General features: G+C 40.7%; 1 protein-coding gene across 2 annotated transcripts in view; it reads right to left on the bottom strand.

Moving 5' to 3' along the window:
• PAWR (pro-apoptotic WT1 regulator) overlaps positions 1-17082 on the bottom strand; it is a 121798-nt gene extending 104716 nt beyond the window's left edge. For both annotated transcript variants that reach the window (XM_053585187.1, XM_053585188.1), the window contains exons 1-2: positions 16649-17082; positions 15830-16484 (exon numbers count right to left, since the gene is read on the bottom strand). In XM_053585187.1, coding sequence (XP_053441162.1) covers positions 15830-16336 — 507 coding nt within the window. In that variant the 5' untranslated portion in view covers positions 16337-16484; positions 16649-17082. The remainder of the gene's footprint in view (positions 1-15829; positions 16485-16648) is intronic.
• Positions 17083-19753: the final 2671 nt, after the last annotated feature.

The raw sequence follows: 19753 nt of genomic DNA, 5'->3' as shown, positions 1-19753 counted from the left end.
AAAGAGGAATTAAAGCACTATGTAAAGGGCTTAGAATAGTGTCAGGCCTAGTACGCACCAAAATGTTATCTATTATTAACATGGCTTGCTTATTCAGAAATACAAAATGCCTTTCCTCACTCATGATCATAATAATAATACAATATTCTAAAAGCCAGCTTGTAGTGTAAGTGATTCTGGTTTTATTATTGTTTCTGAAGTTAAATATAATGTAACCCAAGATGACAAATAAGCTCCTATGTACTCCAACAGAAGACACTAACAGTTAAGTAGACATAAAACTGAGAACATTAGGCCAGGCACGGTGGCTCACATCTGTAATCCTAACAATCTGGGAGACCGAGACAGGAGGATCGCTTGATCTCAGGAGCTCAAGACCAAGCTGAGCAAAGTGAGACCCTATCTCTACCAAAAACAGAAAAATTAACCAGGCACAGTGGCCCAGGCCTGTAGTCCCAGCTACTAGGGATGCTGAAGCAGGAGGATTGCTTAAACCCAGGCCTTGGGGTTGCTATGAGCTAAGCTGAGGCCACAGTACAGCATTCCAGGTGACAGAGAGAGACTCTGGCTCGAATTACAGAAAACAATTTAAAAACTATACTAATGTTCTAATGGTCTCACATATAATGCCTTCCCAACTGATGTGTGGCAACAACCTTCCAACTAATCTCCATACCTCTCTTCTCCCTCACCTGTAATCTACTGCACACATCACTGCCCAATAGCTGATCTATCAAAATCCTGCTCAAGTTCTCCTGTACCCTGACACGTTTTTAAGATCCTTCATAATGCCGCTCCTCCAATTTCATCCATTAATATTACTTCCTAATATAAATCTTCTACCTCAATCAAACTGCTAATTCTCACCTTTGTATCACTGCCCACTGTGCTCTCACAGCCTGACATATGACCCTCCTCTGCATCCGTCCACTTATTATTTGTCCTCTAAGACCCAGTTCAAATCTGACATTCCCTTCACAGAACTTCGTGGAATGTTCAGTCCTCTAAGGGATCTCTCACGTCAAGAATATGACCCAACGTTTTATTACACATATTTAGAATTTTCCATATTCAATTTTAATTCCATAGATATAAATTACTCAAGGACAAAAATTATAGTTTGTCCAAATCCTGGCAGTGTTGAAGACAAAAAAGATAAATCAACTCAAATGGCTCAAAAAGCACAGCACAGTGTCTAATAGGTAACGTGTACTGACAAGGCAGTAAATGTATGCAGCTGTATTGGGACATCCAGATTATGGAATATCCTCTAGTCATTAAGAATAACAAACAGCTGTTATAACTGTTTATAAGAAAAGTTATAAAGGCTATAAAGGTATTTGTAGAATGATTAAATTTCTGGATATATAAAGACATTTATATTTATGTGTATGCCTAAAAATAACCATAAGAATTGTATTCCAAAGTGACAAAGTACCACATTTTGCTGTGTATAATGTGCTCCTGTGTATAACGTGCTCCTATGTATAATGTGTACCCACATTTTTGGCCTAAACTTTCAGGAAAAAAATCTTTTAATTTTTTAACTCTAATTTTTGTTTATAGTTAGGTACTTTTTCATATTACAAAAGAATTTTAGCATTTATTTAACAAACTATGGGTAAAAGAAATTTTATGTAACAAATAATTACAAAACACAATGACAGATACAAGAACATGTCCTGGTAACCAATTTACAGTATTTATGCATCATAGAAGGCCAAGAGCTCTTCATCACTGTCCATATTAGAAGTATCATCTTCAATTTCTCTATTACCAGCGTCTTCTGAAGAGTCACTTTCCTCATCCTGTAAGTTTCATCATCCTCAGTTCCATCTACAGCACTGCTGATGCTGCCTTTTGTACCCAATTTCTTGACACTGTTCCAATCTTATGATCCATTCGCAAACCTGGGTAATAGATGCTTTCTTTTTTTTTTAAATTTTATTCTTTATTTATGTATTTATTTTCGAGACAGAGTCTCACTATGTCGCCCTCAATAGAGTTCAGTGGCGTCATAGCTCACAGCAACCTCAACCTCTTGGGCTTAAGCAATTCTCTTGCCTCAGCCTCCCAAGAAGCTGGGACCACAAGCGCTGGCCACAATGCCCAGCTATTTTTTTGTTGCAGTTGTCATTGTTGTTTAGCTGGCCCGGGCTGGATTCAAACCCGCCAGCCTTGTGTGTGTGGCTGGTGCCATAACCACTATGCTAACGGGCACCGAGCCAATGGATGCTTTCTTGATTGTGCCCGTAGGTGTTAAATCATTACCAGCTGACTGTACCTTTGACATCTACTCTTTCTTCATTAGGGCCTTAAAGGGCTTGTTTACTGCCACAAGAGGTTGCCAGTGGCTGGTCAGCCCACTAGGTTCACAGCAAGTTGGGTATTTCAAGTCCACTGTGAGTGCTTTTGTACTTTGTGCAACTCAGACTTTAAAGTGATCAAAAACAAGCAAAGTTGTTTTTCTAAGTAATCCTCTGGGTCTTCATGACCAGACTTTGTTAAACCAGACTTTCACGCCTTCTTCATTCATCCATCCTTTTTCATACACGTAAACACTAATTCCATGATGGTAGCTTTTGTCCCATCTAACAGAGAACTGTGTTTTCTCATGTCTGCTAGTTTTAACAGCCACAGTTTTTGCTTCTTTGATGTCCACAGTGCTGTTGGAAGGCACTTCAAATGTGAGAAGTACCTCATCCATAATGGCAATTTGGGATAGCTCAAAGTTGTAAGTCTTTCAAAAACTGGTAACGTTAAAAATGAAATTCCAAAACCTGATTGTCAGAGGATGATGGAAGATTTGGGGCATGTCTTGTTAGTACCCTCACACTCAAACCTACTCTCTTCATAAAGTTAAAAGCACCATGTAGGTTCCCTGAGAAATCTTCAATGTTTCTTCTCATACAACCTTTTTATCTTCTTGTATCAACTTGGTTAAAACAAAATCCCAGTTTGATGCTGCTCCAGAATCCAGGCCTTCACCTCCTGCCCAACCTCCGGACACTCTGGAGGTTCCCTCCCACTGCCTTCTTCTGCCTTGGCCTCTGAAGAACATTTTCCTCCTGTTGCCTCCACAATCTGATATCACTCTCTGTCAGAGAAGCTCGAGTGTCTCTCCCCAGCTCTGCTGCCACACTCCTTCACTTATTTAATAACTGTTAGCTTAACACATGCAGTATACAAAAAACATTTTGACATTTTCCAAGGGATTTTCCAATAATTGCTGGACTGCTGGCTCCCAACTAAAGTGTACTACGAGACATATGTTGCTCTTCATAAGTTCAATAATACTGATTACAATATTCAGAGTATTATTTTGCATATGGATATCATTGTTGCTTTTAAGATATAAGCATAAATAGAAGAATTACAAACATTTATATACACATGGAATTAGTACTACCCATGTATAACATGAATTCTTATTTCCCCTCAAAAATTTGGACAAAAAAAGCACACGATAACACAGTAAAATATAACAAGTGCATAGTGGAAATCATGATTGTAAAACAAAAATTGTGACAATTAACATATGCTTTTTTAAAAAGCTTAAAATGAAATAGTATTCATGGTATAAAGTCAAGTTTAAAGGTAGCTTATGAAAATTTACATAGAATATAGCACTGTATAAAAAAAAGAAAATATGCCAAATTTACAAACAATAACCTGTGGCTAATCTTTGTGCAATCCTAGTTTCGCTGTTTTATCCTAAATTTTCTAAACATTATTCTTAAACTATGGTTTGGAGGTCTCTCTCACCACTCCTCCTTCATGAGAAGGACCCACTTTTAACCCACTTAGGAAGCGCTCTAAACTTTCTCTTTGTTCTTCCTAAATAAAATTTCTCTTTGTTACACTGAAAAAAAAAAAAAAAATAGGGTTTGGAGAAGCACTTGAATTCCTCTAAAATATTAGTTGGAAGGAGGGAGATAAAAAGAAAAAAACATTTGTAGAAGTTGGATAAATAATACATGGGAAAAGATTCAAAAGCAATGCCCAAAATATAACACCTGTATTATAAAGTAAACAGGAAGAATCCAGTAATAGAATAAACATCTACTCTATATAAAGTGCAGAACAAAGTCCAAACTCAAGGATAATATTAAGCCATAAACTTCTCCATGATTACACTCAGACCAAACTCTGGCAATTTAACATCAGCAGAGTTCCCCACTTCCACTCCCTCCTGCTCTCCACCCCTAAAAAGTCATTATTAAATTTCTTCATTACAGAATTATTTCTATAATCAAAAGAAATCACTTGGTACAACTTTGTCTAGATCCTATCCTGTAGTTTCTTTTTAACCCACGTGGAAATTTGGATGTATTCTATTACACACATTATTTTTACAGTATTTTGTGTTTAGCACTCTTGAACAAGTGATTTGTTTTAGTGATCTCTAAAATCAGCAGGCACAACTGTTTTTTTCCCAGAGCAGTAAAAGTTATTGTACAAACAGGTACAGACAAAGGAAGGAAATGCCCAGCCAAAAATACTAACAACAGACTAAAGAACAGTAGTCTGAATTCCTTGGCATGGCATCTGAATCTACCACTGTTGGTCCACATCATTCCTCTTTAAGTATTCTCCATTTACTCCCCACCGTGAATTCTCTGCACATCAGTTTCCTCTGTTAGAACATACCCTGCTCACTTCTAACAGTAATAACCCAACACGTGGGCACTGGCACACAAACAGATCTGGAGTCAAAGCCAAGTCATGCCAGCATGGGCCTTGGGCAAGTCACAGCTTCTTTGAGGTTTGACTTCCTCGTATTGTAAAATGATGATTATAAAAAACTTACCTGGTGAGTTAATGTGAGGATTAGAAGTAACTGGTGGAAAAACCCCTGCACAGTGCTGGGAATACAGCAGGCATATAATACAATGCTGTTACTTCTCAGCTCCGTGCCTTCACACACCTCATTTGCTCTACCTGGAATGTTTCTCTTTCCCCTCTCCTCCGGAAAATACTTCTTACCAATTAAGACCTAAAGCATAATGCCAGTTCATCTTACGTAAGGCCTTCCTTGGCTCCCTTAAGTAATGGCTCCCTTTTCTGCAATAGTTCAGAACTTTGTTCTTTTCTCCATCACGCTTATTATATTAAATTGTAATTATTTTTTTCCTTGAAAGAAGACTGAAGTTCCTTAAAAACTTGGTGAGAATCTTTGCATCACGTAGCAGGGGAGCACACGGAGCAGGCACTTCAATGTTTCTGAATACACCAACGAGAAAACAATCTAACAACATGCCACAGCGTACAGGGGGAGGAGGGATAAGGGCAAGTGCTACGGAGAAGCCCAACAGGGTGAAAATAAAAAAGGAGCTGTCTCATTTGGCGTGGTGTGACTACAGAGAGATGAATTTCAACAAAGTAGTAGGAACTGAACAATGAAAGGGAAGTCAGCAGGTGAAGACAATGTCTTTACGAAATTTAGCAATTATGGGGAAAAGCAAGCTGAAGGTACAGCATCTCTCCTTATCAAGATAAACCAAGAAGCTGAGCACTTAAGAAAGAATAAACAAGATCCATGGGGAGGAGGGGAGAGGGACCGATAATGCTAGACACGGAGGTTAAGAAGGTTGAGGTTGAAATGCAACTTAAGTTTTAAGTTTGTAAAAGCTGTCTGAGAAGATGTAGAGTTGTTTGTTTTTTTTTTTAATAATGGACTAGATTATCCCTAAAGACTGTTCCAGCTCAAAACATCCAGTAATTTTTAATACCAATGAAATACCTCCAAAACCCACCCCTTTCTTCTCTACCACCACTGCCCTAGCAATCATTATCAGATACTCAGATTGGTATCTCACTTCTCTGCTCTCTACCCGTCTCTATCATTACTTAGACTGATCTTCCCAAGCCACTGTTTTGCACATTTTTATAACATTTTTCATATTTCAAACAAATGGGGATATAGACAGATATATATAGTTATACATATATACACTATGACACATTTAAAAAATGTGGATTTGGTCCTGTTTAACTGGTATGTTAAAGTTGAATAAGTTGAGCATAACACTGATTATCTTTGCTTACATGCAAATGCCAAGAAACACTGGGTAAGCACAGAAAACTGCAGCCCAGCCACCCAGAAGTACATGTACACACACCAAACATCTTCCAGCCACCCCATGTCGCTGTTGTAAGCCACACTCATCCACAGCTGCTGTAACTTATACTTCAATTTCAGATAACCCTCCTTCTGCTATTTCACAGTGAGTCACAAAGCTGCAACCCACTTTTATTAAGAAACTTCAGGTCTTTTTCAAGGTCGTATTCTATTTATTGTAGTATATATGCACTTCCTGAAACATTTAAACTGGTAGTCTTCATTAAGTTCCTATCTTTTTATATACCAATGACAAAGTTTTTGAGAGTCATGTTCCCATCATTCCATTTTCACATATGCCCTCAAGTTTTTACCGTGTGGTATAGTTTTAGGAACTTACTACTGAGTTGTAGCATATGCACATTTATAATCACAGCAGCTCTGACCACCAATTTCCAGTGAAACCAACCGTTACAGAGGAGGTTAAAAAAAAAAAAAAACATCTGGTCACTCTCTTCACAATTACCTGAAGGTTCTAGTACCTGGGAGACTCTCTGAATGACCCAACCAGTGAAACATGATATATGAAAAGAAATAAACAACTGTTTATCCAAGACAACCTACTCATCTGCTAATTCAAAACCCATATAATAAAGCAGAGAAGCAGCAGGTTCCTTTCCCAATGAAGCAATGCTTATGGATTTTAATATCAAACAGCACAAGGCACATCCATCCCTTTTTCTGAAGTTAAGAATAACATCATAAAAAGACTCATGATGAGTGGTTAAATCTACTCTCAATTCTACATTTGTTCTACATGGTCCCATTTGTTCAATTAATACAATCTTACTTTTTACTCATATTCCTCAAGCACCATCTTCTGAATATCAATTCTATTCTTCGTAACTGAGATTTACTTTCTTTTTAAATACCACTAAAAATATTCTGGAAAAAACTCCAAAAATAAAAAACAACTCATACTTCATATAACTGCAAATTCTCTAAGCGATATTAAGCAGTCTGCTTATATGCTGATAAATAAGTTTAGTCTCAATTATCTTTTTCAGTTAATTTTATTATAAAACACCTGCTTGAAGACTGTATTTTATTATTTTTAATTTATCATACTTAGTCCCCTTTAGAGTTTATTACAAAGAGCCTGGAAATTTTTTAGCTTTCATAGAATTATAATCTATAACGTAAGTTCCCTTTGATTCGGCAAACTCTAACAAAATAGAACTTTCACAATACAACTGCCCTATTTCTTTAAATTCAGCTACATAAAATAAATGAGACTATTATTGAAAAATACATTGTGACTCAGAAATATCTGTTTAACAGAATTTCTAAAAACTATCACAGGCCCACATGTTGGGCACTGTAGCTCATGCATATAATCCCAGCACTTTGGGAAGCCTCAGTGGGAGAACTGCTGGAGGCCAGGAGTTTAGGACCAAGACCAGCCTGGACAACATACCCAGATGTCACCTCCACAAAAACTTAAAAAAAAAAAAAGAATTTGGCACATGGTACACACCTGTAGTCCTGGCTACTCAGAAGGATGAGGCAAGAAGATCATTTGAGCTAGGAGTTCAGGAGTTCAAGGCTGCAGTGAGCTATGATTGCACCACTGCATTCTAGCCTGGGCAACAGAGGAAGACTATCTTAAAAAAAAATAAAAAATAAAAACTACCACAGAATAAAATCTGCCAGTCAATTGTCAATTTACTGCTATGCTAAGCTTTGAACTTACTGGAGATACTCCTACCTTTGAGGTATACTACCAGCAAAAGCTTTTAGAAATTAAACATTCCTATAATTTCATTCAAATGTGGTTTCCAGTGTATGTTTCAGTAATCTGGGGACAAACCTCAGCTGGTTGAGGTTTGACTCTATGCCAATAGGTATATGGCTGTACAATACTATACAACTGCCTAAAACTTAAACTGAAAGTTGTATCAGCAGTTAACCAAATAAGTTTAGAATCAATTCCCATACAAGGACATCTGCAGGTCTAATATGTAAGATTTAAAAGCAAAAGGAAAAAAAAATTCTTGCACTTGATAGGACAGTCAAAAAAAGCTTTACAAGTTTGAATAGCTAATTATTAAATACAACTTATAAATATATCTTCTCTAAAAGTTAAGTAAAAATTAAAAGTTAAGTTAAAGTTCTGATTACATAATACATTAAGTGTTAGAGGTTTTTTTCTATAGGATAGGTTTCTAACAAATTCTGGAGAAGAAGCAAGGCAGACACATTTTGCACTAAATACATGACATTACATAAATCTTTCGAGTGCTTTGAATTTCCGAGTAACTCAAGCTGTCAAAGTATCTGTAGTTTTTAACTGGAAGGTAAAGGTGAGAAAGTTTACCAGCCTTATACAAAATTTCTACCAGACAGCAATGGTTATTAATATAACCTATACAGTAACTAAAATTTATCATTTTGGCATTTTTATAACATTTTCACAGTTTGTTTAATTCATGTAAGAATCCTGCTAGCTAACCAGTCTCATCAGTAAACTAGTACAGGGTATTTAAGTGCGTTCTTCCCAAACTTAGTGTATAGACAACAATCACTCAAGAACATGTTAAAATGCAATCTCAGGTGACCCCCACCCACAGACTAAGGCAGAGCTCAGAAAGCTGCACTTTAATAAACACAGGGGACACTGGTACAGGTGATTCTCTGGGCCCCTCACTCCACCCCAACCACTACTTTTGGGACACCGATTCACATAATATAACTAAGGCTGTAAGTGGTCTAAAACTCCAAAAATTTTTTTTTACTCTTTATCAATGTTCTCATATGTTTAGATGATAGAGCTCTGCAGAGCTCCATGAACACTAAGTAAAACTTTAAGTAACTTAAAAGTATCATACCTAGTTAAATTAGATATCTCTTAACTCCAGTAGTGCCCAAGTTTTAAGAAACTTAAAACTGGGGAGATCCTACCAACTCATTTGCTCTGTGAAATTTGGGAAAGTCTGATGTTAAATTACTTTAACTTAATAGTTTCTCCTGGTTTAAATATCACTGCACTTTATTGATTGGGGAGCTAAAACATAGGTACCACAGGGTTGAAGAACATCATGAAAAATTAAGATAAAAATACAAAACCACTTAGAGCTTAACTATGTGAGTATACTAAAAAGACTTAAACTAAAAAAAATTTAAATTTAAAAAAAAGCCTTAAACTATACATTTTTAAAGGGTGGAATTTATGGTTTGGGAATTATGTTTCAATTTCTAAAAAAAGAAAAAGCACTCAGAAAATTTCAAACCCTAATATTTGAACATTATATCAACATTGCTATTAAGTAGTATGATTATTTTATGATTATTTTCTAGCCTACATCATAGGCACTAAGAACCAATGTGGACATAATAGAGAGCATCATCAGCACTTGATAATGATTTTAAATAAGATTTTTAATGCCATTGTGTTTTAATTTGCTCTTAAATTTTCCACTGAAGTCCTGTTTCATTCATCTCTTATAAATAGAGTTATTTTTGAATTCTACAGTAATATTTTAACATCTTACACTTTACCACTAACATAATCTTTGTATTTCTTGGGACAGTCTCTGTCACCTTGGCTAGAATTCATAGTAGCATCATCACAGCTCACCACAACCTCAAACTCCTAAGCTCAAGCAATCCTCCTGCCTTAACCTCAAACAGCTAGGACTACAGTTGTACACCACTATGCCCATCTAATAGTTTCTGGATTTTTTGTAGAGACAGGGCCTCACTTTTACTCAGGCTGATCTGAAACTCTGACCTCAAGCAATCCTCCTACCTTACCTCCCAGAGTGCTAGGATTACAAGTATGAGTCATCTTGCCCAGTTTGTAGGTTTGTATTTCTTAAACTACGTATACAGTATGTAATACAACGAAATGTAATAAGACAGTTATTAAGCACCACATTGTGAATGCAGCCTATTTGTAGATGTCTTAATGTAAATATGACCTCAGAGAAGTAGGTAACTACCCTATCTGCCTCATTTTCTCATAGTAGGGCTATGGTGAGAATCGAATGTACCAATATATGTAAAGTACTCAGAACAGTGCCTGGCACTTAATTAGCACATCAAAAATACATTACATTTTTATGAGAAATGGCATCCCACTTATGTTAACTCATTAAAAATCCTAATAATATTAAAATTTCAGTTTACTTTACCAATGAGCTCAAACACTTACAAAGTTAAGCTTAATATTTTATTAGGTAGCCTCCATGTTTACAGAGTAGCTACCCATTCACGAGTCAAATTTCTCCAACTCTGAGTCATTATTAGTTTCTCTCCTGACTCATTACATAGAAAGGTAGACAGTCTGGAACATAATAATGGGAGTATCAACAGACATTTCTCAATCCACCTGGATTTTAAAAGTTTAATAAGTAAAACTTGTCCTATTTAATGTTCAATAAATATACTAAATAATTATGACCTAAATTGAGTTCACTTAAAAGTGCTTTCTATATATTAAATACTCTTTTATCCTCCCTTCTATTACCTTGATATCAAACCATGGAGTGCATGTTGTAACACTATTTTAACATAAAAACAACCCATCACTTAAATAAAATCTAAGATCTACCTTTTCTGATCACTAGCCAAAACTAAATTTCCATTTTGCTGATGGCCTGGTTTCAAAATTTTGCCAAACTAAAGAAGGTCAGAATCTCTGAGCCTACAAATCTGATGTTAGTTTCCATTCAATTTCATATTTTTATAACTTTCCACATTCAGATGTTGAAATTATTTAAGATAACTTTTAACAAAAAGTTACAGAAAAAAAATCTAGGGAAATAAGCTAAATAACACAAGGTAAGTTAATTCTTAAAAATTCCCCTTTCCCTAAATGCCCATATATACAAAAAAAAACAGAAAACATTTAAAATATTACTCTGAGGCCAAGCACAGTGGCAATTGAGTAATCCTAGCACTGTGGGAGGCAGAGGCAGTAGGATCACTTGAGCTCAGGAGTTCCAGCCTGAGCCTGAGCCTGAGCAAAAGCGAGACCCTGTCTCTATTAAAAAAAAGAAGCAACCAGGTAGGTCCCAACTACTTGGGGGACTGAGGCAGGAGGATCACGTGAGCTCAGCAGTTTGAAGATGCTGTGAGCTAGGCTGATGCCAGGACACTCTAGCCCAGGACAAGAATGAGCCTGTCTCATAAATACATACATACATACATAATATATTATTCTGTCACTTTCTGTGTGATCTTGAGTCATTTAAAGCTCTAAACCTCTATTTTTTCCTCTGGTAATGGAATAAAAAGAGTAATTATAACTAATAAACACATGGGAATGCTGTGGGCATTAAGTATATAAAGCACTTTAACCACTACACAAACAGCAGTTTTAAATACTGTATATTTTAACTTTTATACCTGAACCTTCAGTGCCACCTCTGCCTGTTGAAACTTACTCAATGGCAACAACTTCACAGCACTCTGGAAGCAGGTGTACAACTGTCTAGGAAGCTTTCCTCAACTATTACCCTGCTCAAGGAAAAAGCTATACCCATCACTTACCATATTTCCTTGTATCACTTGAAAGTAAACTTGTAAGCAAGGCCTCTGTCCTATTCATTTGTGTACCCAGAACACAGCCCAAGTTCTTAACCCTGACTCACACTGGAATCACATGGGGAGCTCATAAAAATATTCATACCTGGGATCTACCCCAGATCCATTAAACCACTGAGGAAGGAGGCAGTGAATGAAGGCAAGAAATCAGCATGGAGAAGCAGTTTTTAAGATCCTCACATGATATCTATGTATTGCCAGAGTTAAAAAACACTGCTCTCTGACATTTAAAACATTATACAGTTACGTACACATGTACATATGTGAGACTATACATATAAATATATAGGCACAGAAAAATATATTGGACTTAGGACAACACTCATCCTTAAGAGCTTCTCCCAGCCTAATCATCACTATAACCATAACATTTCTGATAAATAGTTATATGCTGCATTAAGAAAACTTTTATTTTTTCGGGTGGCGCCTGTGGCTCAGTGAGTAGGGCGCCGGCCCCATATGCCGAGGGTGGCGGGTTCAAACCCAGCCCCGGCCAAACTGCAACAACAACAACAAAAAAATAGCCGGGCGTTGTGGCGGGCGCCTGTAGTCCCAGCTGCTCGGGAGGCTGAGGCAAGAGAATCGCGTAAGCCCAAGAGTTAGAGGTTGCTGTGAGCCGTGTGACATCAGGGCACTCTACCCGAGGGCGGTACAGTGAGACTCTGTCTCTACAAAAAAAGAAAAAGAAAAGAAAACTTTTATTTTTTTCTTTGTTTTTTCTATTTTGTTTTGTTTTTTTGAGACATAGTCTCAAGCTACTGCTCTGGGTAGAGTGCTGTGACATCATAGCTCACAGAAAGCTCCAACTCCTGGGCTCAAGCGATCCTCTTGGCTCAGTTTTTCTATTTTTAGTAGAGACAGGGTCTTGCTATTGCTCAGGCTGGTCTGCAACTCGTGAGCTCAAGCAATCTATCTGCCTCAGCCTCCCAGAGTTCTAGGATTACAGGCATGAGCCACTGCTCCCAGCCTGGCATTAATAAAGTTTTTAAACTATTAACTTAGCAATGAAGTTTTTTTGTGTAACTACACCTTACCCTTCTTCCTAGATTACATCCTTGCTCCTTGAGAATATATACTGCCTTATTCTTCCTGTTCTCTGCAGTGCTTAGAGATGATGCCTTGAACACAGACATGTAATAAATATTTGACTGACCTGATAAACACACACAAAAATTATTGGCAGGAAGTATGAAATGTCCAAATTAGCCAATTCGGGCAAATTATTACCAAAAAAAAAGTAACTGTTTAGTTTTTAAAAAAAAAAAACCACTTAGTAGGGCGGCGCCTGTGGCTCAAGGTGTAGGGCCCCCGCCCCATATACCAGAGGTGGCGGGTTCAAACCCAGCCCCAGACAAAAACTGCAAAAAAAAACTTCTTAGTAAATGAGAACTAAAGTTTATCTGTAATTAAAGAGTATCTGGATATTTGAACCTTACAGTCATCACACACTGATTAGGGGATAGTTTACTATCCCCTAAATCAGACTGTTTCAGTTTTTGACATGCTTCCTTGCTAAAACTTTCTAGTTGATTTTGCTATCTTTAGCTGTTGTCAGGTACTTAAACAAGTACCTAGTAACTTGCTCTGTAACTAGAAAAAGAGTTAAAGTCACAATGAAAGTATTATACAGATATTTAGTATTTTTGAATAATCTTAATGCTTATCAAACACTAAAATATGCTCTCTACCACATATTAATTTACTAATACAAATATGAATGGGAATAGCCTCTGAAAATATTAGATAAAATGCAAGCCTACTCTTAAATACCGATAGATTGGTCATTTTCATACCTGAGAAGTTTGCAAAATGTAATATGTCTTTTTAAAACAAGACTGCTAAATTATAACACATAAAGTCCACAGGAACTGGCATTTCCATGGTTAAAACTACTAGGAGAAACCGCACAATTCTCAGAAGTCAACCTAAAGATACAAAATGGTTCACCTTTAAGGTTTTGCATCATATATTTTACCACCATTAAAATAATCTAAAAGACTTAAACTTTTTTTAAAAGCTGAAAATATGGAGATGAGGTACTCAAGAAGCATGCCTGTTAATTAGATGCGGTAGTAAAACATTACCACGTTTTGGGGGGGTCCTAAAGCCTCAAACAGATAGACACAACCTCAAAGCCCTCCTCAATTCCCTATTCAATAAACAGGTTCGAATTCCACAGACAAAAAAAGAAAAAAGAAAATGGTACCCTGGGTTGTTTACTTTTAAGGAAGATTAAATTTAGGAGTTGCCAACACCCAAACGAAAAACATTCCAGAGTATTAGACTCAATTGTAGTGGGGAGTAATCTACATTCTCAGCACTATGTTCCTTACTCAAAGCAAGAGCATTAACAAAGGATGTTTCTTAGGATTTCACTAGATAATACCCTACTTAGTTCTTCCCTCTCCCCACTAAAAATTACCCTTGTTTAAAAAAAAAAAAAAAGGTACTTGTAAAATTTTAGCACAAGCAGCCAAAAAAAAAAGTTAAGTTTAATATCTGCCAAGATATTTCCCAAAATAAGACCCTTATAAGATGAACAATGAAGAAAAACTGAAAATGACAAATTCTTTTATTTGGACCATCAGCTTTTAAAAATAAAGCTGAGGAATGTAGCTTTTCCAAAGACTTGTCTTCAATTCCCCCTTAATCTTCATATTTTTAACTTAAAAAAAAAAAAAACCTAGAAATTTGATTACCACTCTTATGAATTCCTTTTAAAGCAATTTAATGAATAACAGATCTTTTGTGCAAGTAGCAAACCGCAGAGGACAGTTTTGCTGGCTGATAAAAATCTCTCTGAAGCACTCATATAAAAATACACCCTACAAAGACACACAGGCTGATTTTCCAGATATGGAAATCCTGTTAACACTAAAAATTGGGGCATATTTGTTAGGCATATTTGCCTAACTTCTTGAAAATGCTTTGACTTAAACTACAATTAAAGTTGGTAAATTCTTAATAGTTATTTACTAATAAGCAAATTGAGTATATTAGAAGGCCAAAAGTTACAAAAAAAAAAGTGAAAACCGGCTGGGGGCCATGGCTCACACCTGTAATCCTAGCACCCCGGAGGCGGTAGATTGCTAAACTCAGGAGTTCAAGACCAGTCTGAGCAAGAGCCGGACCCCATCTCTAAAAATAGGAGGGTAGGCACCTGTAGTCCCAGCTACTCAGGAAGCTGAGACAAGAGAATCGCTTGAGCCCAAGAGTTTGAGGTTGCTTTGTTCTATGACGCCACTGCACTACCCAGGGGAACAGAGTGAGACTCTAGTCTCACAAAAAAAAAAAAAAAAAAAAAGTGAAAACCCAAAGAGCCAATGAGGAAAAGATTCTGCTACTTAGGGTCAAACAGGGTCGTTGTACCACATCCCTACTGAAGTATCCAACGCTTGTCTGGGGTTGTTTTGTTTCTGGTGGAGGGTGGTGTGACTGCACACTAAGTGAAAATTTTTACCAGTCACTCTAATGGGAAGATGATGCTGCCTGCGGCAATGTTTTGACCGCCCAAAAACACAGAAAAAAAAAAAAATCCTCAAAACCCTACCACAAATGTTTTCCAGACACAGTACTTCAATACATGAGAAGACAGTCTTAGCAAAGACCACTGTGGGTTGCTACATCCCTATTGTCCTGAACAGCACTCAGGAAAAAAAGCTGTGTGTTTTGGGGTGCACAATTTATAAAAAGCGGGTTATATATGCGACTCTGTATGCATTCGTTTGGATATACTCATTTTGGGTTCAGTGCAAGATAAAACTGTCTGGGCTACTGCTAACGCCACATTTTCTTTGCAGGTGCCATTAAACACTGTTAAGAAACAAGAGGTAAACAATCTGATAACTTGAGACCGGACATTTTTCTAACTGATCAAGCAATAACAGACAAGTCTAGGTGGGGAAGTCCTAGAGTCCCAAAGCATCTAACACGGTAAAGGATCCTGGGTCTGAGACCTTAGCCAGGAAGTTTGAAAAGCACGTGTCCTACTTTGGGGAACTTCCCAGGAAGCATCTGTTCAAAGTAAAACTTCATCAACCTCTGCCTGCCGAACGCGGAGAAAGGATAAGCAGCACCAGAGAGAATAGGAAGGCTCTGGGCCCCGGAGAGCGAGCAGCTCCCGGGAGGAAGACGCGAGGCGGCAGCCCCCGCCCGGCTCACCTCCGCGGCCGGGATGTTGACCACGCCGGTGGAGCGCCGCTTCTCCCGCAGCTTCCTCTTCTCGATCTGTCCCTTGCCTTTCCTGGCACTGGGGCCCGAGCTCTTGCCCTTCTCCGGGGCGCCGTCCCGGTCCTCGTCGCCCCGGGGCGACTGTGCCCCCGAGGCGGCGGCTGGGAGCTCCTCCTCCGGCCGCCGCGGGCCGGGGGCCGCCCGGGTCAGCGCCGCGGGGCCGACGGCGCAGTTCACGCCCCCGGGAGCGGGGGCGGCAGGTGCGGCCGCGCCGCCCGGGAGGTTGTTGTTGAGCTCGTTGGCCGCGGCGGCCGCCGAGGTGCCCAGCGCCCCCGCCGGGGGCTTCCCGGCTGGGTCGCCGCCGCCGCCGCCGCCGCCCCCGCCCGCGGTGGCCGGGCCCGGGGGGTTCTGCTTGGCGCGCATCTTCTCGCGTTTCGCCTTCCACTCCTCCAGGAAGTCTGTGGTGCTGCCGCCGGTCCGGTAGCCACCGGTCGCCATATTCCCAGCGGGGCCGGCTGGGCTCCCACCTCAGGCCGCCCACCCGGCTCCGGCCGCTACCGCTGCCTCCTCTCCGCGACCGGGAGGATGAGAGGGAACGACCTCCGGGCGCGGGGCGGCCGCCGCTCCCCCGGCAGCACGGGCAGGTCTAAGGGGGGGAACAAAAGGGGCAGGTAGGGGAAGCGTAAGGTCCTGGCCCCAGGGCCTGCCCCTCGGCCGCGCCCCTCGGAGTCCCCCCGCCCAGAGCGCGCTCGGTCGCCCTCCTGGGGAGAAGCCGCCGTCTCCCCGCCCCGCAAACTTTATCCGACTCACCTACCCGGCGGGCCCGGACGATCGCCGCCCCTGGGGGAGGAGAGAGGGACTGACCCCAGCCCCCTCCCGCAAGGGTCCGCGTCCGCGGCAGTCAGGGCTCTAGGGCCGGTCCCCGCCACCTGTCGGCCCGTCGTATCGCCCTTTACTTGTTCGGGCCACCGCCGGCCCCAAGTCCCCGCCACCGACACCTCTGTCCCCGGCGCGACCCGCAAAGCGCCAGCCGGCTGGTGGAGGATGCGGGGACCAGCTGTCCGGCCGAGGCGGGAGGGGACGGGTGCCCGGGCAGCCCCTTACCTCGGAGGAGTTTTGTGGGATGAGGCGCGGGGCTGGGAGGGGGCGCCCAGGTGAGCCGAAGCTGCCGCGCGCCAGAAGCCGCGGCAAACTGGCGGTCCCGAGCTCGCGGCAGTCCCGGGATAGAAGGGAGGGAAAAGGGAGGGAAGGAGAGAGGAGGGAGGAGAGCCGAGCGGCGCCGAAGCACCGGCGGAAAGGGCCGAGGCGGAGCGCTCGGGGCGCGACGCGCGGTGGGGGAGCGGTGGCCGCCGACGCCCCGCCCCCGGCGCTCAGGTGCGCGGCGCCGCGTCCAGCCCGCAGCCGCCGCCCGCCCCGCGCCCGCCGCCCAGCGCCGGCGGCCGGCGGGTCGCACCGCACGTTCCAGGCGGGCAGCCTCCCGGCGTCCGGCCTCGCGGCGCCTCCGACTCCGCGGCGGAAACGGCTCTTCGCCCTTCTCCCCACTCCTCTTCTCCGCCTCTCTCCTCTCCCACCACTCTTCCTTTTAAGTACAAGATGGTATTATTCCAGGGAAAGCCTCGAACGCTGCTGGCTAAGGGGAAAAAGAGATCGACTTGTGATGATTCAGGGCTTAACTAGTCAGGATGGGAAAACACGCGTCGCTGCCCCCTTTTCATATGTACTCGGGTGGCTGCTAGGAGAACAGAAAGAACTGAAACAAGCCTAGCACCTTTCTTCCAAGAAAACTCTGGTGTCCTGGTGAACAGGGTTGGTAAAAGGAAGGGCTTAGATTGTCAGTGAAATGTCAAGATATTACTATTATGTTAGGCTTGCAGAGGGGGGTGGGGGGAAGCCCTCGTTTTGACATTTTTTTGTCTTGGCGATCCCAATCTTGTTTGTAGTTTTCCTCTTAACTCTGTCTCTACACCTCCTCTTCCCAGTTACTGAACTTAGCGGCAGAACTCCCTTACCAAAGTACTAAAACTGCATTGACGCTGGTTTAAAATGAACTGGGACCGTGATGTCTCTGTTTTCATCCTTAACATGCGATAAGGTAAATCTTATCCTCAGATGCAAGTCATCTAAGATTTCTGGATCAAGGCTGAGTGGACTGCCACTGACAGGCGTCTGATCTTTTCTTATCCTTTCTATATCCAAGTTTGTTTTGGGCTGTAAATGCCAGATCTCCATTTTGTAAAAAAGTGGGAGAGCCCTGAGTCACACTCTTACCTAACATAAAACTTTCTTGCTATTTAATATTCCTGTTTTGCACAGGTGACACATGGTGGGTGGGCAGAAGAAAGTGATTCACTGAGGTCTGTGTTTCTCAAAGGGAAATTCACACAGTTCTGATCTTTGATCTGGCTGTTGAATGTTTGGAAAAAATCTTTGGAAATGTAAAGCCCTTCCTTGGGAATAGGTGTAAAGGCTGAGCAGCTGTTTACCTAGCTGGTGCCAACACAGGTGCACCAGCTGCAATTCTTCAGTTACAGATGTGTCATTTTTGTTTTCTGAGTGGTAAGGGGTCTGCAGGAGAATGCTTAAATATTTGCACAGTAATATGCTTTGTAATTTACCAGAGGATTTTCTCTTGGAAAGGCTACAGGATAGAGAGGAAAGAGCATAGACTCAGCCTGGATACAACATAAATACTGAGAGATCTTGGGTTTAAATTCTCAGAAACTCAAGCTTTCTTTACCGTAAAATCAGCAATATCAGCATACATCTTAAGCTGTTTTTAAGAATTGGCACTGTATGTAAAGTGTGCTTGGTTCAAGGATGGCACTCAGTAAACATGGTCCCTTCTAGTAAAATGATGTCAAGCACTTAGGGTTCTGGGTCTCTAAGAAGTGGGTGGGTGGTGGGGAGGTGCAAAAAAGATACAATACTGAATATGCAATATTAACCTGAAAACAACAGACTTTGAATGAACTAGGTGGTAACACTATAAGGGTAACACTTACACTAAATTTATTGCTGCATCTGTTAGACCAGTTCACTTAGGTTTGATAGACTCTGAGTCAAGAATGTTGGCTACTGCTGACTTGCATGGCTCTGGACAAGTTGCCTAATTTTTGTGCCCCTGTTTACTTACGTGTAAAATGGGGATAATAATACTTCCTACATTGTGAAACTGTTGTGAAAGTGCCTGCAATCCTTAGATTAAAGGTAATATGTGAGTACCATAGTAGTTATTATTAGTCTATAAAGTGCCCTAGGAACCACGGATAAAAGAGATTATTGAGGTACAAAGCTCTGTGTTTTATTATTGTTATCGCTTATTATACCTTTTGTCTTTCCCATTCTCAATATTCCCAAAGATACATGTCACAGCCAGACTGTTTCCAACATTGAACCAAGATATGTAGCTGAGTCAGTCCTAAATTGCAAGATGTTTGCATATCATCAATCTTTATGTATAGTGTTCTGATGAAATAATCCTGAAAGTCTTGGAGCTTGGTTTCTCAACCTCAGCACTGTTGTCATTTGGGGCTGGATAGTGCTTCGTTCAGAGGGTTGTCCTGTCCATTATGGATTGTTTAGGGCCTCCTTGGCTTCCACATACTAGACACTGGGGCACGTTCTCCCCTATGTTAGCATGAAATAAAATGTTCAGTGACCCACATGTTCTTTAAAAAAAGGAAATATGATGATGCAAACAAAACAGAAGGCTTCATTTTAATATGTCAGAGTGAAACTTATTCTAAATGTTGTCTTACTTAATGTTTTCTATGCAGGGTATTAATGTGTACGTATGGTGTAAATTTGCCTGTTTGTATGTGCTGAAATAATCGTATGTTGAGAAGTAGCCATTTCACCTTCAACGCAATTATATCTAGAACATATGCAGTTCATCCTTGAAAATCAAAATAATAA

The sequence above is a fragment of the Nycticebus coucang genome, chromosome 3 (assembly GCF_027406575.1).
Source record: "Nycticebus coucang isolate mNycCou1 chromosome 3, mNycCou1.pri, whole genome shotgun sequence".
NCBI lineage: Eukaryota > Metazoa > Chordata > Mammalia > Primates > Lorisidae > Nycticebus > Nycticebus coucang.
The sequence above is the reverse complement of the archived record's forward strand: the minus strand, read 5'-3'. Positions and strand labels throughout refer to the sequence as shown.